This window comes from Pseudophryne corroboree, chromosome 4 (genome assembly GCF_028390025.1).
Source record: "Pseudophryne corroboree isolate aPseCor3 chromosome 4, aPseCor3.hap2, whole genome shotgun sequence".
Lineage (NCBI taxonomy): Eukaryota > Metazoa > Chordata > Amphibia > Anura > Myobatrachidae > Pseudophryne > Pseudophryne corroboree.
Window position 1 is genome coordinate 45,362,303 of NC_086447.1, and position 22,368 is coordinate 45,384,670.

A 22,368-nucleotide genomic window follows, 5' to 3' on the forward strand; every position below is an offset into this window, starting at 1 on the left:
TGCAGCGTGCTGTGGAGAAAATGGCGCTGGTTAGTGCTGGAGGATCAAGCTCCGCCCCCTCAATGGCGGGCTTCGGTCCCGCTCAAATCTTTATACTGGCGGGGGTTTCTGTAATATACTGTCTCCGCAGTATATTATATAGCTATGCCAGTGTCCCTAGAGGTTTATAATTGCTGCCCAGGGCACCCCCCCTGCGCCCTGCACCCTTACAGTGCCGTCAGTGTGTGTGAGTGTGGGAGCAATGGCGCGCAGCGTTACCGCTGCTCGGTAAGATCTGAAGTCTTCTGCCACCTTTGAAGTCTTCTTTCTTCTTCTTTCTTCTTATACTCACCCGGCTTCTATCTTCCGGCTCTGTGAGGAGGACGGCGGCGCGGCTCCGGGACGAACAGCGAGGATGAGACCTGTGTTCCGACCCTCTGGAGCTAATGGTGTCCAGTAGCCTAAGAAGCAGAGCCTATCAGTTAAGTAGGTTTGCTTCTCTCCCCTCAGTCCCACGATGCAGGTAGCCTGTTGCCAGCAGTGCTCCCTAAAAATAAAAAACCTAACAAAAGTCTTTTCAGAGAAACTCAGGAGAGCAGTGCATCCAGTCTCCTCTGGGCACATGATCTAACTGAGGTCTGGAGGAGGGGCATAGAGGGAGGAGCCAGTGCACACCCATTCTAAAGTCTTTAGAGTGCCCATGTCTCCTGCGGAGCCCGTCTATACCCCATGGTCCTTACAGAGTCCCCAGCATCCTCTAGGACGTAAGAGAACGTTTGTGTGGAATATCGAAGTACAAGGCTGGTGCAAAAATCAGAACGTTCAAAATGTTTATCATTTACATAGCGGTATCGAAAGTGTCAGCAATGAAAGTTTAACTGTTAAAATGCCGGAAGGACACCTCGGGCGCAGGACCGGTGACACGAAATGTCCTTTATTCATTTTTTACATTCTACAAAAAGCAGAAAACATTAGTGCTAGTAGTAGTAACAGAACAGTAGTTAGATTCGGTGGACACGGAAAGTGATAAAGATATACTGTAGGTCCCGCCAGGTAAGTGGAACGTGGCAGTACGGATGGGCTCTATTGCATTTTCAAAAGGTGCAGTTTAAGAAGAAGCAGCTTCAGTGACGTCCAATCAGGCGTTCTCACTGCAGATAGAAAGGTAAAGTCATTATTCTGGTAAATTATATTTCATTTAATTAGACACAGGCAGTACATAAAGGCCTCTACAGTGAGCTAAGTACTGAATTATATTAGAAGTAGTATAGACATTTGTAGTCCTCATCGCTACATTGTAAAATAACTGGTTCATGACATGGTTCATACACTGCTGAAGGTTGTATCTTACAGCTATAGTGATAAACATCTTGCCCAGTGAGCTTCACTAGAGACGCGTTTCGCACCAAAGGAAGATTGTACAGCCATGAACTGAACGATCTTTGAGTTCCAAAATACTTTCTTGTGTTTACAGCCACTGGCAGAGGTGTAATTTTATCCATTGCTTACACAATATTGTCACTCAGTGAGTGCATTGTACAGATAGTTTTAATTTCGCACTTGCTGTAGAACAAGAGATAAGTTGAGTATTTTCGTGTTTCTTTTCTCTGTTCTACCACAAGACACTTATACTAAGGACTATAACGGGCGACCAGACTGACTGTTACTTTGTTAATCGGGAATCGCCCTGTGCCCGAATACCCTTATATGTTCTAGATCCAATTTCACGCCAATGATCTTACTCACAGAACAAACTTACACAACTTCCGCTTTAAACCTTTTTAAAGCCTCTTCAGCCACCAGTTCTCCAAAGTTTGGGTCCTCTAATCGAACATTGCCAGGCACGTTGAAGGTAAAGGGCTCAGAGTCAAAAAGTTTGACAGTCACTGCGGTCTCAGACGGCGTCGCCCCGCTGCTGGAATATGCCTGTAATAGGGACACAGTACTAAAACGTCACCGGTTATAGATGGTAAAATCAACCCAAAAAGAGTGCAGACATTATGTAAATGTATATACGAATAATTCAGAGCATAACACTAACAGAATCCAAGACTGGGGGAGATTTATCAAACTTGGTGGGAGATAAAGTGTAGAGAAATTTAGGCCTTGGAGAGTGATAAATTGCCCGTTAATAAAGTACCAACCAATCAGCTCCTAGCTGTCATTTTTCAAACACAGCCTGAAACATGGCAGTCAGGAGCTGATTGGTTGGCAATCTTTCACTCTCCGAGGTTTGATAAATCTGGGCCATAGTACCAACCGCTCAGCTGCTGTCATTCAGCCTACAACATGACAGAAGCAGATTGGTTGCTACTAAACTTTCTAACGGCTGAGGATTATCCTATTTATGCATCAGTGATAATAGCCACATAAACCTTAATTAAATAACTACACAGAGACATGGATTTGGCAGACAGATGTTACTATTTATTTAAATGAACCATAACCATTTAATTGCTGTACGAAGTAAAGAGACTGTATGGTGACAAAGAAGGAACGGATAGAACCAGGCCAAAACCAAAAGTCTATCATTGCTCTGACCAGCTAAAAGTCCTACTGGACTAAAATACAACAAAAGGTGTCCACTCCAACCTTCTAACTTGACTACCCACCCAACAGGGTGATGATGCTGCCCCCATCAGGGAGGTGCAGCAGACAAAAACAATCAACGAAGGTGATCGCACCTAAAAACTACCAACCGATCAAACACAAACCAAGATCTGCACCAATAACAGGTAGCCTCACATGTTTCCTTCCAAAAATAGCCAACAAAGAAGCCACCAAAACATCGCACAAAAATAGGGAGGGATGTGGAAAGCCAGAAACAAAAGAGGCTGATCCCAGACTGAAACAACCCTAAGACACTACGAAACAAAATCCCCCAATTTCTATAGAACAAGTTTATCACCTGATGCTCCCAACAGGCCTGTCTCCAGCCTCTGAGGTTTAACACAATCCATTGATATTCCATCATTTCATTACCCTCTTTCGCTTTCCACTTTCTCTCTCACCGAGATTTGATCATTCTCTCCCTGTGAGACAATTTCTAGTAGGTTAGGAACATTAATGCTTGCTAAAAATTTGCAACCACTGGAAATGCCCTCTACATTAGAGGTAGGGTTACCATGTGTCTATCTAGCTGATATTTAACCTCAAGTCCTTGTTGGCAAAGCATGCACCATGTCTGTTTCCAATTGCCGACGCAGCACTTGGTGACATTTGTATGCTCAAAATACGTTTTGTGTCTTTATTGTATGGTTTATACAACTTTGTATTTCCTAAGGTCACAGGTCACCCTTGTTCTCCAGTTTAGTTAAATGAAAACTTCTACTCACTGTAGAAACTTGGAATATTCCATTCTGGTCATTCCGAGTGATGTTGGCCAGCTTGGACACCCATCCAAAGTTCTTGCTTAGGTCTTCTAAAAGGCTGGTAGTGTTCAGCATCTTCTCGCGGAGCTCCTGCAGCACGTCGTCGTACTGTCGGGTGAACTTCTCCGCCAGGCGCACTGAGTCCTGATAGCTCTCCTGTAATTTCTCTTGCATCAGATTTTTTCCCGAACAGTCTAAACAAGGCAGAGATTTCCATTATTACCATCATCAATGATTCACTCTTCATCATCACTGTTATTATCATCATCATCATGACTAGTATCGTCATAACCATTATCACCACCATTGTCGTCATTTTCACTATACTCTATATCATAGGTTCTCAAACTCGGTCCTCGGGACCCCACACAGTGCATGTTTTGCAGGTAACCCAGCAGGTACACAGGTGTATTAATTACTCACTGACACATTTTAAAAGGTCTACAGGTGGAGCTAATTATTTCACTTGTGATTCTGTGAGGAGACCTGGAAAACATGCACTGTGTGGGGTCCTGAGGACCGAGTTTGAGAACCTGTGCTCTATAGTAACCTCATAGAACCATAGAATTTGTTGGCAGATAAGAACCACTTGGCCCATCTAGTCTGCCCCTTTTTTTTGACCATATTTTTATCTCAAACCTTATTTGATCCTTATTTCTTTGTAAGGATATCCTTATGTCTATCACATGCATGTTTAAATTGCTCTATTGTCTTGGCCTCTACCACCTCTGATGGGAAGCTATTCCACTTGTCCACTACCCTTTCTGTGAAGTCATTTTTCCTCATATTTCTCCTGAACCTCCCCCCCTCCAGTCTCAGTGCATGTCCTCGTGTCCTATTGCTTGTCTTCATTTGGAGAATGTTTCCCTCCTGTACTTTGTTAATGTGCGGCGGGCACTTTTCGTGTTTTGGTTTTGGTTCTAATTCCACTTTCGTATTTTGGTTTTGGCTTGGTTTTGCCAAAACCACCCTTTCGTGTTTTGGTTTTGGATCTGGATGATTTTTGGAAAAAAAAACATCTAAAATCACAGAATTTGGGGGTAATTTTGCTCCTACGGTATTATTAACCTCAATAACATTCATTTCCACTAATTTCCAGTCTATTCTGAACACCTCACACCTCACAATATTGTTTTTAGGCCTAAAAGTTGCACAGAGGTGGCTGTATGACTAAGCTAAGCGACACAAGTGTGCGGCACAAACACCTGGCCCATCTAGGAGTGGCACTGCAGTTACACACAGGATGGCATATTTAAAAAATAGACCCCAAACAGCACATGATGCAAACACTACCACTGGTCTGATGCAGCACAACAGGTTGTTGTTGTTGTTGTTATAATTATTAAACTGCAGCAGTGGACATATAGCAGCAGCGTATATCGGGGGGTCATTCCGAGTTGTTCGCTCGCAAGTTGCTTTTAGCAGCTTTGCACACGCTAAGCCGCCGCCTACTGGGAGTGAATCTTAGCTTATCAAAATTGCGAACGAAAGATTAGCAAAATTGCGAATAGACACTTCTTAGCAGTTTCTGAGTAGCTCCAGACTTACTCGGCATCTGCGATCAGTTCAGTCAGTTTCGTTCCTGGTTTGACGTCACAAACACTCCCAGCGTTCGCCCAGACACTCCTCCGTTTCTCCAGCCACTCCCGCGTTTTTCCCAGAAACGGTAGCGTTTTTTCGCACACACCCATAAAACGGCCAGTTTCCGCCCAGAAACACCCACTTCCTGTCAATCACATTACGATCACCAGAACGAAGAAAAACCTTGTAATGCCGTGAGTAAAATACCTAACTGCATAGCAAATTTACTTGGCGCAGTCGCACTGCGAACATTGCGCATGCGCATTAGCGACTAATCGCTCCGTTGCGAGAAAAAAATAACGAGCGAACAACTCGGAATGACCCCCATCATCACTGGAATTACTGATGAGACAGCAAGACACTACTACTGGTCTGATGCAGCACAACAGGTTGTTGTTATAATTATTAAACTGCAGCAGTGGACATATAGCAGCAGCGTATATCATCACTGGAATTACTGATGACACAGGACACTACCACTGGTCTGATGCAGCACAACACAGCACCACTTTACACAGCTACACTGGATATATGGCAGCAGAGGACACCAACACTGTGACTGGCTGGACTGATGCAACACAATACACTGACTACACTGGACTGGTCTGCACAATACAGCACCACTTTATACAGCTACACTGGATAGATCTGCCTGGACTGATACAGTGTGGAGATGTGTCCTGTTCCCCAGGACACATCCCAGCTACAGCACGCAGGGGATCTGTGTCCCCTGCGGGAGGGCGTCTCTGACAGCGCTGGGACAGCTGGTCTGTCCCTAGCGCCTGTCAGTGTGCAGGAGCGGCAGGTGTCCGGTGCAGGGATTACACTTTTCCCTGCACCGGACCGGAGGCTGCGGAGGCGTGCAAATGTTGGCGCCCTCCGGGAGCCAATCGCGGCTCCCGGAGTGGCGGCCAATCAGAAACGGGCGCGGCGAGCCAATCGGCGCTCGCCACGTCACAGGCCCCGCCCCTGGCGTCAGACGCCAGGCGGGAGCTGAAGAGGCCGGTCGCGCGGAGGAGCGCGAAAGAAGACGGGTGGGAGAAGAGAGAAGACGCCGCGAGGAGAAGACGGCCGTTTGAAGAGGAGCTCCGGTGGCCGCTGAAGAGGCCAGAAGACGTCGGCCTGCAGGAGGAAGATGTCCAGCGGCGGCTGTACGCTGAGGAGCGGAGACGGCGCCGCTGGCCAGGACGGGTCAGCGGCAGATGAGGGCGCCGGAGACCCCCAGATCAGGTGAGGCCTCAGTGAGGCTACTTCCACCCCACCCCCCCTCTCCTTTCCTCCCTAGACCATCAGGGACGGGCATTAGGCCCGGGGGCACAATTCGGGCACTAGGCCTGGGGCGCAGATAGGAGGTTGGGGCCACCATTTGATTAGGTGGTTTGGGCAGATACCCCCCCTTAAGGTAGACTATTTTCTCCTCAGCTCGTTCGTCCGTCAGCTCCGAGAGGGAATCATCGTGTCCGGGTCCGACTGAAGAATTCCAGGTCCGTTGAAGGTTCCGGTACCTGAAGGTGAGAGAGTGCGGCGCCTGGTAAGTGGTGAACCTACACCTGCACGGCAGCAGGCACTACACGCTCCGCCGCCACCCTCTTACATTTTGGCATAGTCGGCAGGATCAAGGACCGCGGACATGATGTGGAACGTCCCCAAGAAGACCTCCCTGCGGACGGCTCCGGAACAGACCCACCCCCGGATGTGTGCGGACCAGAGCGACTGGGTGACGGTGTCTGGGGCAGACCTCCTGAAGATGGTGCAGCGGTCGGTCCAGCGTGAAAAGGAAGAGCGCCGGGAGAAGGGGCGCAAGAAAGCCGCTGTGACGCCCTGCAAGAAATGTCGGCAAACGGGACACTTTGCCGACGAATGTACTTGGCGAGAGACATCCCCAAAGAAGGTGGTCCAGGAAGCGGACCGAAGACGTCGGAAGGGCCAAGCGAATAAAGAGTCCTGGTGTTTGCTCTGCGGAAACTACGGGCATGAGCATAACAGTTGTCCCTGGGATGAAGAATGGAGCCAAGACAAGGTTGATTTCCAGTGTGAAAGCTGTGGAGATCCCCGACATCGGCTCCCGGAGTGTCCATGGACTGAGGACAGGACAGACTATGAAGCCACGGTGAAGCAGCTGACGGAGTCTCGTCAGCAACTTTGGGACTGGGTGGCTGCAGAGCCCGTGTGCGCGCTCTGCGAGGCTAGGGGACAAGAGATTACCGATTGTCCGTGGAGTGAAGACCGGATGACTGCGGATGGTCGTGCCCAGAGATGGGAGGAGGAAACCAGAGAAATGGAGCGGAAGTGCCCTGCTTGAAGTTAGTTCGCAGGTGCACATTTCCTCTGAGTCGGAACCAACGGGTGAAGATCCCTCAGTGAAAGAGGTGGCCAAGGAACCCGTCTTGGAGAAGGTGGCAGTAACCCTCCCTTGTTGGAAGTGTCGGCGATCAGGACATTCGGCCAATGAGTGTCCCTGGGAAGATGCCGCGGACCTACTCTGTCCCAAGAAGGCGACCCCAGTAACGAAGGATCCTTTCCCTCATAAGGCGGAGGTGGACGACTGGGAGGAGAAGAAACCACGCTGTGAGGAAAGGCGTGAAGACCCAGTGACGAGGACGTCCGGAATCTCCCCGCGTTGGAACCGTCCACGACCAGGACGTGCGGAACAGGTGTGTCCTGGGTACCAAGAGATGCCAGCGGAAGCGTAGGAGTACGCTGAGGAAGTAGAGATGCCAGCGGAAGAGAAGAAGTACGCTGAGGAATTAGAGATGCCAGCGGAAGGGACTAAGTACGCTGAGGAGGAAAATAATCCCCTAGTCCAGGTATCGGTGGAGGAGGACTCGGACTACGGTGAGATGTCCGCCGACGAATCCCTCCAAGAACCGATGAAGGACGACTCTGGCATCGGAAGTACCGACGAGAGTGACTGGCAGGATCGGGTGGAGTCGTGCTCCCAGCTGATTGCCCTCTGTGAAGAGGAGGAGATAGTCCTGGAGCAAGAATACCTGCCGGAAGTGCCGAATTGGACGGACGTACGGGGAGAGGATCGTGATGCCGTGGGAGGACCCGTTCCAGAGGAAGACATGGGACCTTTGGAGATGCCCCACGAGGAGAAGCAACAGATGGTGGTTGTTGCCCGGGAGGAAATGGATACCCCGGAGGATTCCGCTGTTGGGTGGTGGTCGGTACCACACCCTGAAGACAGGGACGATGCCACAGACGACATGGGAGGTCAAGAGTAGGTGACTGTTGTCCCCGTGGAGGAAGATTCCCCTCGGTGGCCCACGTCGAGCGACCGTGAGGAGATGCCACTCCCCCAGAGGATCCGCCGATGGAGGTCAGGAGGTAAGAAGAGGAACCCGGAGCTGGAGGAGGAAGGATGTGGGGTCACGGTCTTTTCGGGCTGGGCCCTCGAACACAACCTCGCTGGAGGGACCTCGGAATTCCCTGACCCGCGGACGATGGACGTCGTGGAGACCTTTGTAGGGACTACAAAGGAAAAAGGGGGGGGGAATGTGGAGATGTGTCCTGTTCCCCAGGACACATCCCAGCTACAGCACGCAGGGGATCTGTGTCCCCTGCGGGAGGGCGTCTCTGACAGCGCTGGGACAGCTTGTCTGTCCCTAGCGCCTGTCAGTGTGCAGGAGCGGCAGGTGTCCGGTGCAGGGATTACACTTTTCCCTGCACCGGACCGGAGGCTGCGGAGGCGTTCAAATGTTGCCGCCCTCCGGGAGCCAATCGCGGCTCCCGGAGCGGCGGCCAATCAGAGATGGGCGCGGCGAGCCAATCGGCGCTCGCCGCGTCACAGGCCCCGCCCCCGGCGTCTGACGTCAGACGCCGGGCGGGAGCTGAAGAGGACGGGCGCGCGGAGGAGCGCGAAAGAAGACGGGCGGGAGAAGAGGAGCTCCGGTGGCCGCTGAAGAGGCCAGAAGACGTCGGCCTGCAGGAGGAAGATGTCCAGCGGCGGCTGTACGCTGAGGAGCGGAGGCGGCGCCGCTGGCCAGGACGGGTCAGCGGCAGAAGAGGGCGCCGGAGACCCCCAGATCAGGTGAGGCCTCAGTGAGGCTACTTCCACCCCACCCCCCCTCTCCTTTCCTCCCTAGACCATCAGGGACGGGCATTAGGCCCGGGGGCACAATTCGGGCACTAGGCCTGGGGCGCAGATAGGAGGTTGGGGCCACCATTTGATTAGGTGGTTTGGGCATTAGGCCCAAGCCATCTCAACGGCGCAATAGGCGGGCATTAGGCCCGAGGGCACACAGTGGGCACTAGGCCCGTAAGGATAGTCAGGCCACCGGCCTGTGGCACCGGTTAGGCGGGCAATAGGCCCGAGGGGCATATCAGGCAATAGGCCTGTGGGGCATTAGAGGGCATTAGGCCCTAGTGTGTTTTGGCCAATTAGGTTAATATAAGGTGACGCTGGGTACTAGGCCCAGGTCACCCAACGAGTGACGAGTTAGGCGGGCGCTAGGCCTGTGGGTAATATCGGGCCTCGGGCCCGTGCGCAAATAGGGGGCGCTAGGCCCAATAAATAAGCGGTTCCCCCGAAGGTGAATACAGGTGGTACTGGGCACTAGGCCCAGTCCACCCCAAGGTGATTAGGCAGGCAGGCCCGCTCGGCCTGAGCCCCTGGAAAGAGAGTACGGAAGGTGGGTGAGCTGTGCGGCCCCCACTACCTGGTGTATTGATTCAGGTACTTAAAGGGACAGCACCGTGGTAGTTGCTTGCGCTGTGGATTGTGATTGAATATGTTGTTACCGTGCAGGGCAAAGTGTGAGCTTGTTAAGTCTGTGTTTAGTTTTGTTGCACCACACCCACAGAGCTAGTTCGAGGGCTCTGCCGTTGTAGTTAGTATAGGGGTGTGACACTAGGCTAGAGTTAGGCCCTGCACGGCTGTTTGCTTGTCTGTTTACCTCCTTACAGGGACCTGTAAGAGAAGAAGACGTTCGCAGTGCAGAACTGACGGTGAGTAGCATCTGTGTACGTTTGTCCCTTTGTCTGTCCCCGAGCGCCGGAATAGGGGTTGCTCACGGACGTGAGAACCCCCTTCATCACACTACGCGCGAGAGTGTGAGTGTGTGAAATCTGGGTGGCTGAGGCTTTGTGCCAGTGATGACCTTTCACCCAACCGGTGAAGGTCGCCATCACCCCTGGGGTATCCCCTTTTCCGGTGGAAGAAGGGTTGATACCCCCCCTTAAGGTAGACTATTTTCTCCTCAGCTCGTTCATCCGTCAGCTCCGAGAGGGAATCATCGTGTCCGGGTCCAACTGAAGAATTCCAGGTCCGTTGAAGGTTCCGGTACCTGAAGGTGAGAGAGTGCGGCGCCTGGTAAGTGGTGAACCTACACCTGCACGGCAGCAGGCACTACACGCACCGCCGCCACCCTCTTACAACAGCACAATACATTGACTACACTGGACTGGTCTGCACAACACAGCACCACTTTACAGCTACACTGGATATATGGACTGGACTGAACAGCACAACACTTGTCACCCCACTTTCCCGCCCCAATAAACAGACACTGAGCACACTGAATACATGTCCTCTCACTCGCCGAGATTGGAGTGAAAGTGGACGCAACGTGCGGCTCCGTATATGGAATCCAAATCCTGCGAGAATCCGACAGCGGGATGATGGCGTTTTGCCGTGTTCGGGTTTCTGAGTCAGGCAGGAAAACCCGAGATTGGAGTGAAAGTGGACGCAACGTGCGGCTCCGTATATGGGATCCAAATCCCGCGAGAATCCGACAGCGGGATGATGGCGTTTTGCCGCGTTCGGGTTTTTGAGTCAGGCAGGAAAACCTGAGCTCGGATCCGGACTCGGAAGGCAAAGTTCGGGGGGGGTTTTGGTTCTCTGATCCCATCTCTAGTCAAAACGCTTGATATATTTGAAAGTTTCTATCATGTACCCCCTTTCCCTTCTCTGCTCCAAACTATACATACTGAGATTTTTTTTAGTCTTTCTGGGTATGTTTTGTGATGACGGCCATGCACCATTTTATTTGCCCTTCTTTGTACAGTCTCTAATGTATTAATATCCATTTGAGTATATGGCCTCCAGAATTGAACACAGTATTCTAGATGAGGCCGCACCAATGACCTATACTGTGGCATTATTACCTCTTTCTTTCTGCTGCTGATTCCTACCCCAATGCACCATCATTGGGAGAGGAATCAGCCTCATCATCATCATCAACCTCATCATCATTATCCCCATAAGACATCATTAGACTCCTCACCACCATCACCATCACTGAATTCACCACCATTATCATCCACACAGTTATTATGATCACGGTCATTTCTACCATAATCATTTTTATAATCATAATAAAAAAAAGCTTACTCAGAAAGACCGCCGGAATTACTCAGACGAGGCCAGAACCTGGGCTCCACACACCCAGAAAACAAGGGTGACACGCCCCGTTTATCAGGAGTACTGGCGAATTCCGCCCACCCCCAAACCTTGGCAACCTGTTAATCAGGCTGTGGTTTAGGGGACCTGTTCTTCATATGTGCAGAAGGAGTCCTGCACATCTGCACGCCACCCACCTTTGCAGATGTGCACAAACCATCGTTTTTCCATACATCTCTGATTCAGGCCAAGATTTAATAATAATAATAATAATTTTGCATGATGATATTGATGAAAGTCCAGTCCCATGAAGCTTGATGAGTCAGGGTGGCAGCACATGGCTATGCCATCACAAAGGGGCATACTGGTGGCAACTGTGTTTGAAGTGAAATCTTGGAACTTACCAATTGCCAGAATTTCCTTGCACTTCTCACAGCTGTCTCTCATCCTCAAGCAGCCGGCAGAATTGCGCCTGAGTTCCCGGCAGACGACTTTGTCATCCGTGGAATTACTCTGCCCTAAAAAAGTTACAGTGGGGTAGAAAACTTTTTTAAGAACTAGATGAGTGGAAAAACTTATCAAAAGGTTTCAGCTTAACCAGTTTTCAGTAGGAGTGGTACATCAATGTGTTTTAAAAATCCCTGCGGCTTGTGAAATTGTAGTAAATATTTAGCAATTAAGGGGTCTATTTACTAATCCATGGAGATAGATAAAGTGCAAAGAGTTAAAGTCAATCAGCTCCTAACTGCCATGTTACAGGCTGTGTTTGAAAAATTAGTTAGGAGCTGGTTGGTTGGTTGGTTGGTTGGGACTTTAACTCCATCCACTTTATCTCTCTCCAAGGCTTAGTACACAGATCCCTAACTCTTCAATTTTACAATGAAGAACCCAAGTATAATACAATCTTAGGGATTATCAGCAGATTCACATTCCTCCCATATACCTCCTCCATCAATCTGGGGTCCCTGTTGCAGTAACTGGTGATGCCTCTCCATGATTTTCTGAGCTGCTTCAAAGAGCGATTCAAAGTTTCCAGTGAAAAACGGATCAAAGAGAGCGGAGCGTTCCCTGCGGGTGGAGTAGGATGGGAAGCTGGGCCTCTGGAAGGGGAATGGATTCCACTGGGGTGCATTAAACCCACCCTGGAATGGGTTGCTAAAGAGCGGTTTCATTTGGGCAAAGGCCTTTATGCTGTCCTGGAAGAGCTCATCCACGCTGTCCTCCACAATGCTGTAGCCGTCCTCTAGGTCTTCCAGCGTCATGTGCTGCTGCTCGTCCAGCTTGGTCAGGGTGTCTATCTTTTCTCCATTGACCCAAACAGAGAATGGGGAAGAGCGGTTTAGGAAGTCTTCAAACTGGGAATAGAAGAAAGGACACGTTTGCTGCATTTTCCCATATCCTACAGACCTACCTAATACGTTTTCATATTATGGGACACATGGAAATCCTGCACTTATGTAGCTCTATGGATTCAAGGGGTTCTTTGTGTCAACAAGGAAGTTAGAAAGTTGTTCTTCCTGCAGCAAGGACATCTTCATCCAGGTATCAGTCTCTATCTAGCTGGGGTCCAAGCGAGCAGTGCGCACTAATGCACTAGTCACAGGTGTGGAAGAGGAGATGCTTGAGTAACAGCCCCTTCTGCAGTGGTGTATCTATAATGCATACCTCCCAACATGGCCCTCTCCAGGAGGGACACAATGCTCTGCTGCTGGACTTACCTCTTAATCTATGATTGCCATCACCTGTGCTGAAACACCTTTCTTACCCATTAACCTGTTCAAAACATGTGCCGGCAATCATAAATTAAGAAAAGAGTCCAGGAGCAGAGCATTCTGTCCCTCCTGGAGAGGGTCATGTTGGGAGGTGCTGTATGTAATGGGTGCAGTGTGTGTAGTGCACACGGGCCCCTGGGTCCAGAGGAAGGCCCAAACCACACACACTGCACCCATTTTGTCTATACTTACCTTTCTGATGTCCATCGGCGTCTCCGCATGTGGGCCCCCTCCTCCTCCGTAGCCGGCAGCGCAGCTGGTGCTCTGAGCACTAGAGAGACTCTGGCACTGTGCCAGAGTCTAAAGCACTTGTGCTGGTCTCCGGAAAAATGGCCGCCGCGTCTGTTATCTCTGGAACTGTGCCAGAGTCTCTCTAGTCCTCAGAGCACCAACTGCGCTACCGGCTACGGAGGAGGAGGGGGCCCACATGCGGAGACTGCACACGGGTTCCCTCCTCCGTAGATACGCCCCTGCCCTTCTGTCTCTGTGAATGGAAGACTATGTGATAACTTAGTGGCAATCAGAGCTGGCGTGTGGGTGGGTCACTCTATAAAGGGTTTTTCATGTTTTTTTTTATATTTTTATTATTTGGACTAAGAATAATCAAGAAATAATTTTTTGTATTATTTTATATTTGATAAAAGGATGAATTGTGGAAATATTTGACATTGTATTATTATTAATATCATTATTAGTAGTATAATATTGTCATCAATTATTCAATAAAAGTTAATTATGATTATATGTTTGTGGCTAATTATGTTTACCATTTTGTTATGACAGGGGACTGGGAGCACTGGGACGGTAACGTTGGGCCGGCTGAGAGTTTATCGCTTTAAACAACATGTCGGGTCCGCCTAGGCCGGATTTAGGGGTCAGCTCGCCCTTAGGCAAAACAGTGATGGGCATCCCCCACTGCCCAATTTTATTATTTGCTTTGTTTGATTACACGTAAAAAGAATTTCCGTCATACAACCCTATTCCCAGGGAGTGTGATGGTGGTCATTCCGAGTTGTTCACTCGCTAGCTGTTTTTAGCAGCCGTGCAAACGCTATGCTGCCGCCCACTGGGAGTGTATTTTAGCTTAGCAGAAGTGCGAACGAAAGGATCGCAGAGCGGCTACAAAGTTTTTTGTGCAGTTTCTGAGTAGCTCAAAACCTACTCAGCGCTTGCGATGACATCAGACTGTTCATTTCCTTTTATGACGTCACAAACACGCCCTGCGTTCGCCTAGCCACGCCTGCATTTTTCCTGGCACGCCTGCGTTTTTTCGAACACTCCCTGAAAACGGTCAGTTGACACCCAGAAACGCCCACTTCATATCAATCACTCTGCGGCCAGCAGTGCGACTGAAAAGCTACGCTAGACCCTGTGTGAAACTACGTCGTTCGTTGAAATAGTACATTGCGCGTGCGCATTGCGCCACATATGCATGAGCAGAAGTGCCATTTTTTTGCCTCATCGCTACACAGCGAACGAATGCAGCTAGCGATCAACTCGTAATGACCACCAATGAGAGAGCAGCAGTGTCTCCATTCTAAGACTACTGTGCATTCAAGGAAATAATGATTACGTATTACAATATAATATCAGTTGCTTTGAAGGAAGGGAGATTGAAGTCGTAAGTTAAACGTCATGAAACAGTCTGAACAGGAAAGCAATTTACCTGGCGGCCGACCAGCCCGGAGCCGCTTCTGCAGGTCTTAGAGTAAAACCTGACACACGTCTGCTTTAAGCAGGGTTTACACTCCTCCCACAGCGCCAGAACAGTGTCATTGCAGATTTCCTGAGACCCTGACAGCTGCTGCTCAGAGTCTAACGCTTGTTTTAGGGCATCCTAGGAATAAGAATGAAAGATCAGTAGGTGTCATATTAAATAAGACACAATGGAACCTAGCTGGGAAGACAGTTATGCACTTAACCCTCAGGAAGAAATAAAGAAATATAAAATCACAAAGAAACAAGGGGCCTGATTCATGTTTGTAAGTAAATCAAACAAGCAAGTAACGGCATACCTCCCAACTTTGTGGTGGCTGCAAGAGTGACATTTGTACGCTCCGAAGGGGTGCGTTCAAAATTGAGGTTGTGGCTTTGTGGGAAAAGCTGCATTCGCGAGCCATGCCCATGTTTTCATCACTGTGTGGGCATGTCCAGTACTCTGTGAGCTGCTGGCATGCCTCCTGTCACTCTCTCCTGGTGAACAGACGCTGTGCGCATGTGCAAAGCATCTATTCACCGCAGAGCAGCAAGATACAGAGGGTCTCCCAACTGCACCATAAATGGAATACTGTGGCCGGCAGATGAGACAGCGGGACAGTCCCTGGAAAATGGATTGTTCAGCCAAAATCAGGGCATTTGTGAGGTATGTAACTGGGAAAACAATGTGGCACTGCAGGTGGGGCAGATGTAACTCTCAGTCTGTGGCTTCCTGCTTCCTCCATTCCCCTCCTCACATCATGTCACTGCCCCTGTCACATGTAGCCCTGTCCTCACTGACACATCACTCATCTCCTGATATATTCTGTGCTGCTGGGGACCCTGCTCCTCCCACTATATAACTCTCAGTCTGTGGGTTCATACTACCTCCATTCCCCACCTCACATCATGTCACTGTCCTGTCACATGCAGCCCTATCCTCACTGACACATCACTCATCTCCTGATATACTCTGTGCTGCTGGGGACCCTGCTCCTCCCACTATATAACTCTCAGTCTGTGGCTTCCTGCTGCCTCCATTCCACCCCTCACATCATGTCACTGTCCTGTCACATGCAGCCCTATCCTCACTGACACATCACTCATCTCCTGATATACTCTGTGCTGCTGGGGACCCTGCTCCTCCCACTATATAACTCTCAGTCTGTGGCTTACTGCTGCCTCCATTCCCCTCCTCACATCATGTCACTGCCCCTGTCACATTCAGCCCTGTCCTCACTACCACATCACTCATCTCCTGATATACTCTGTGCTGCTGGGGACCCTGCTCCTCCCACTATATAACTCTCAGTCTGTGGCTTCCTGCTGCCTCCATTCCCCTCCTCACATCATGTCACTGCCCCTGTCACATGCAGCCCTGTCCGCACATCACTCATCTCCTGATATACTCTGTGCTGCTGGGGACACTGCTCCTCCTACTATATAACTCTCAGTCTGTGGCTTCCTGCTGCCTCCATTCCCCTCCTCACTTCATGTCACTGCCCCTGTCACATGCAGCCCTGTCCTCACTAACACGTCACTCATCTCCTGATATACTCTGTGCTGCTGGGGACCCTGCTCCTCCCACTATATAACTCTCAGTCTGTGGCTTCCTGCTGCCTCCATTCCCCTCCTCACATCATGTCACTGCCCCTGTCACATGTAGCCCTGTCCTCACTGACACATCACTCATCTCCTGATATACTCTGTGCTGCTGGGGACCCTGCTCCTCCCACTATATAACTCTTAGTCTGTGGCTTCCTGCTGCCTCAATTCCCCTCCTCACATCATGTCACTGCCCCTGTCACATGCAGCCCTGTCCTCACTGATACATCCCTCATCTCCTGATATACTCTGTGCTGCTGGGGATCCTGCTTCTCCCACTATATAACTCTCAGTCTGTGGCTTCCTGCTGCCTCCATTCCCCTCCTCACATCATGTCACTGCCCCTGTCACATGTAGCCCTGTCCTCACTGACACATCACTCTTCTCCTGATATACTCTGTGCTGCTGGGGACCCTGCTCCTCCCACTATATAACTCTCAGTCTGTGGCTTACTGCTGCCTCCATTCCCCTCCTCACATCATGTCACTGCCCCTGTCACATTCAGCCCTGTCCTCACTACCACATCACTCATCTCCTGATATACTCTGTGCTGCTGGGGACCCTGCTCCTCCCACTATATAACTCTCAGTCTGTGGCTTCCTGCTGCCTCCATTCCCCTCCTCACATCATGTCACTGCCCCTGTCACATGCAGCCCTGTCCGCACATCACTCATCTCCTGATATACTCTGTGCTGCTGGGGACCCTGCTCCTCCCACTATATAACTCTCAGTCTGTGGCTTACTGCTGCCTCCATTCCCCTCCTCACATCATGTCACTGCCCCTGTCACATTCAGCCCTGTCCTCACTACCACATCACTCATCTCCTGATATACTCTGTGCTGCTGGGGACCCTGCTCCTCCCACTATATAACTCTCAGTCTGTGGCTTCCTGCTGCCTCCATTCCCCTCCTCACATCATGTCACTGCCCCTGTCACATGCAGCCCTGTCCGCACATCACTCATCTCCTGATATACTCTGTGCTGCTGGGGACACTGCTCCTCCTACTATATAACTCTCAGTCTGTGGCTTCCTGCTGCCTCCATTCCCCTCCTCACTTCATGTCACTGCCCCTGTCACATGCAGCCCTGTCCTCACTAACACGTCACTCATCTCCTGATATACTCTGTGCTGCTGGGGACCCTGCTCCTCCCACTATATAACTCTCAGTCTGTGGCTCCCTGCTGCCTCCATTCTCCTCCTCACATCATGTCACTGTCCCTGTCACATGCAGCCCTGTCCTCACTGACACATCACTCCTCTCCTGATATACTCTGTGCTGCTGGGGACCCTGCTTCTCCCACTATATAACTCTCAGTCTGTGGCTTCCTGCTGCCTCCATTCCCCTCCTCACATCATGTCACTGCCCCTGTCACATGTAGCCCTGTCCTCACTGACACATCACTCATCTCCTGATATACTCTGTGCTGCTGGGGACCCTGCTCCTCCCACTATATAACTCTCAGTCTGTGGCTTCCTGCTGCCTCCATTCCCCTCCTCACATCATGTTACTGCCCCTGTCACATGCAGCCCTGTCCTCACTAACACGTCACTCATCTCCTGATATACTCTGTGCTGCTGGGGACCCTGCTCCTCCCACTATATAACTCTCAGTCTGTGGCTTCCTGCTGCCTCCATTCTCCTCCTCACATCATGTCACTGTCCCTGTCACATGCAGCCCTGTCCTCACTGACACATCACTCCTCTCCTGATATACTCTGTGCTGCTGGGGACCCTGCTCCTCCCACTATATAACTCTCAGTCTGTGGCTTCCTGCTGCCTCCATTCCCCTCCTCACATCATGTCACTGCCCCTGTCACATGCAGCCCTGTCCTCACTGACACATCCCTCATCTCCTGATATACTCTGTGCTGCTGGGGACCCTGCTCCTCCCACTATATAATTCTCAGTCTGTGGCTTCCTGCTGCCTCCATTCCCCTCCTCACATCATGTCACTGCCCCTGTCACATGTAGCCCTGTCCTCACTGACACATCACTCTTCTCCTGATATACTCTGTGCTGCTGGGGACCCTGCTCCTCCCACTATATAACTCTCAGTCTGTGGCTTCCTCCTGCCTCCATTCCCCTCCTCACATCATGTCACTGCTCCTGTCACATGTAGCCCTGTCCTCACTGACACATCACTCATCTCCTGATATACTCTGTGCTGCTGGGGACCCTGCTCCTCCTACTATATAACTCTCAGTCTGTTGCTTCCTGCTGCCTCCATTCCCCTCCCCACATCATGTCACTGCCCCTGTCACATGCAGCCCTGTCCTCAATGACACATCACTCATCTCCTGATATACTCTGTGCTGCTGGGTAACCTGCTCCTACCACTATATAACTCTCAGTCTGTGGCTTCCTGCTGCCTCCATTCCCCTCCTCACATCATGTCACTGCCCCTGTCACATGCAGCCCTGTCCTCACTGACACATCACTCATCTCCTGATATACTCTGTGCTGCTGGGGACCCTGCTCCTCCCACTATATAACTCTCAGTCTGTGGCTTCCTGCTGCCTCCATTCCCCTCCTCACATCATGTCACTGCACCTGTCACATGCAGCCCTGTCCTCACTGACACATCACTCATCTCCTGATATACTCTGCGCTGCTGGGGACCCTGCTCCTCCCACTATATAACTCTCAGTCTGTGGCTTCCTGCTGCCTCCATTCCCCTCCTCACATCATGTCACTGCCACTGTCACATGCAGCCCTGTCCTCACTTACACATCACTCATCTCCTGATATACTCTGTGCTGCTGGGGACCCTGCTCCTCCCACTATATAACTCTCAGTCTGTGGCTTCCTGCTGCCTCCATTTCCATATACATTTTCCACCATTGGAGGTACATAGTGGTACTTACAAACGTTTGCCTTGGGGCCTACAAATATCTACTTTTGGCCCCTGGACCTTCCCTTCGTAATATGGTTTCAAATGAACTGGAGGGCACTATATTGTGGCATAATATGAACTGGGGACACTATGTCATAATGTGAATTGGGGGTTCTGTGTGGCATAATGTGTACTGACAGCACTACAATGTGACATAATGTAAATTAGGGAACTATTATGGCTCATAAAATAAACTAGGGCACTACTATGGTTCAGAATATGAATTAGGTCATTACTATGGAGCAGAACATTAACACCTGCTGTGGAGAGTCTCTCTAGAAGCATTGGGACAGGGGCCCCTTCAACATGTTGCTATAGGGCCCACAAATTTCTGGCTATGCTCCTGCCCTCCATGCAGATATGTCCTCACCAACAAAATCACATTGTGGGTAGACAGATTATCACCTCCCATAATATTACCACAATCATCTCCTTAAATACTTGGTGCTTCTGTGCACTTTCAGATGATCCTATTTGCTATGATTTCTCTGTATTCTATATTGGGTTTTTCTACAGTACTACGTCATTAGGGAAACAGGGTAATTTCTATTAATGTTTATTATGGTCAGGGCTGGTGGCAGAGGGAAATGGGGGGGGGGGGGGGGGCAAAGGGGACACCTGTACAGGGCCCTAAGGCTACGCCACTTAGTGCCCAGCAGGGATGTGAGCCATCCAAGATTTATGTTGCCGGCCCTGGTTATGGTGACATGTTTTTTAATAAAACCACCTGGGAGTGATACTTTGGGGAAGATGTTGGGATACGTTAGCATAGTGATAAAGCGGAGAGAGATAACGTATCAGCCAATCAGCTCTTAACTGCCATGTTACATTATGTATTTTAAAAATAACAGTTAGGAGCTGATTGGTTGATAGTTTTTCTCTTTCTACTTTATATCTCTCCAAGGCTTAGTACATCTGCCACTTAGGGGGACATGTACCAAGCGGTGATAAAAGTAGAGAAGTGAGCCAGTGGAGAAGTTGCCCATGGCAACCAATCAGCATTAACGTAACATTTTAGAATTTGCATACTATAAACGTATACAGTGTGGCTGATTGGTTGCCATGGGTAACTTCTCCACTGACTTACTTCTCCACTTTTATCACCGCTTAGTACATGTCCCCCTTAGTCCTTAAGTTGCTACTAAATGTTACCCTGGAGTAACAAAGGAAAAAACAAAGAAATGACGTAGTAACGTGGGAGACTCACCTCCTTGTTCCTCTTGGTCTCCTCCAGCGAGTGCATTATCTCCTGATGCTCTTGTCCTGTTTTGTCCATGATCATCTTCATCTGCCGGACTCCGTTCAGAGCATTCTCAAATTGCGCAGTGATGTATTTGCTCCCTTCCTCCGAGATCTCTGCATTGCAAAGAGAAACGCGGGACGGCAGCAATCAGTCTCTCAGTACGCCATTATACAACCATGCCTACTGCCGCCTCCAGGACCAGGTCTGGCATTGGCCTAGGACATGAAGTAGCCGGAACCCTTCACTGCAGAATGTCAGAGTTGGAGATGGTTCTTGCGGCTGAAGGGGCATAACTGAGTGGTAATGGGCAGGGGCACCTAAATGGCAGGAGGACTTATTACTCAGTCCCCGGCCTGCTGGAGGGACATGCAGGAGATGTGGGGAACAAATATCACCATGTTCAGTGTGTGACACTGCAATAGTATTATACTTTTTTTTGTCTGCGTAGGCGTGGCCATGCTTCTCAGATTTGGTCACGCCCCCTCAGTACCTGGGCCCCATGCATACCTGAAAGGGCCTGGTAATGGGACATGCATGAGTAGGATACGTTCAGAGATGATGGTTCCCCGGAGTTGTGGGCTATGCAGAGTTGCATGTAACACACACCTGTGTTTTAGATGGATCATTGGTTCCAAGGATATGGCTGGTGCAAGTGTGCACTGATAATGAGTACAGCTAGCAAGCTATACAACCCGTTATGCACACTTAGCAATTATGCAATGTAATAACATTGGCGCCTTAATGCTCATTAGGTGCAGTGTGACAGGAGAAAGGCATTCCAAGGCCAACGATAGGTGCTGTATGCCAGGGGATAGCCGGATCTGAAGGTGACTGCCCAAAGAAAGGTTTAGTACCCTCCTCCTAGGAGCACCAGCCCAAATAAACCTGCTCTTAGTTCCTGAGGTAGTGGGAGCCTTGGAGAGACAGCATTGAGGAGCCAGAGCCCAACCTACAGGGAAGAATACAGGCCCTGCTGGAAGGAGTTCTGCAGATGTGCCTGCACCAGAGGAGAGATAGAGGGTCATTACAATCAGATCACACGCTAGGTTTTTTCGCTGAGGTGCGATCAGGTCAAAACTGCGCCTGCATATGCACCGCAATGTGCAGGCGCGTCGTACGGGTACAAAGCGGATCATTGCTGAGCGATGGATTTAATGAGGAATCCATTTGCACAGCCGATCGCAAGGAGATTGACAGGAAGAAGGCGTTTGAGGGTGGCAACTAACCGTTTTCTGGGAGTGTTTGGCGTTTGCAGGGAGGGTGACTGACGTAAATACCGGGTGCCCGGACAGGCTGAAGTGATCGCAGCGGCTGAGTAAGTTCAGACCTACTCAGAAACTGCACAAAACTTTTTTGGACCGCTCGGCTGCACATGCGATCGCACACTTGCAAAGCGAAAATACACTCCTCTATGGGCGGCGACTATCTGCTCGCAGCGCTGCAAAAGGTAGCTAGCGAGTGATCAACTCGGAATGACCCCCATAGACTCTAGCCAGGAGCCGCTGTCCCTGACCACTGAAGAGTAAGCAGCAACGCATTTCACTGATTCTGGTACTGAAAGGTAAATATGAAAAAAAAGGACTGGTGGACTAGAGTGAATACTATGTTATATAAAGCCAATTTTAATCATAAAAAAGCACATAGTAAATACATTCACAGGTTAAAATATATGTTGTATAATAAAATGTATTTCCAGTTGAAGTGAAATGCGATCTGAATGCAGTTACAGTGGAAGCTTGTATGGGTGATATCTAGCACAACCGCTATTCAGCAGACTGACAGTTCGTGGAATATCTGACAACTCCTGTATACCGCAGAGACACCCCAATACAGGCTGCTGCCAGATGTGTTACAGGAAGGTCACAGTCCCGGAAAGAACGTTAG

At 49.9% G+C, this 22,368-nt stretch overlaps 1 protein-coding gene across 5 annotated transcripts in view; it reads right to left on the reverse strand.

The window, feature by feature from the left end:
* Positions 1-897: 897 nt before the first annotated feature.
* CLU (clusterin) overlaps positions 898-22,368 on the reverse strand; it is an 87,678-nt gene continuing 66,207 nt past the window's right edge. For 4 of the 5 annotated variants that reach the window (XM_063915012.1, XM_063915014.1, XM_063915013.1 and 1 more), the window contains exons 3-9: positions 20,449-20,597; positions 14,713-14,883; positions 12,218-12,629; positions 11,679-11,792; positions 3,315-3,544; positions 1,739-1,905; positions 898-1,130 (exon numbers count right to left, since the gene is read on the reverse strand). In XM_063915012.1, coding sequence (XP_063771082.1) covers positions 1,118-1,130; positions 1,739-1,905; positions 3,315-3,544; positions 11,679-11,792; positions 12,218-12,629; positions 14,713-14,883; positions 20,449-20,597 — 1,256 coding nt within the window. In that variant the 3' untranslated portion in view covers positions 898-1,117. Of the gene's footprint in view, positions 1,131-1,725; positions 1,906-3,314; positions 3,545-11,678; positions 11,793-12,217; positions 12,630-14,712; positions 14,884-20,448; positions 20,598-22,368 lie in introns of all 5 variants that reach the window. The other variant, XM_063915011.1, reaches the window with a different exon arrangement.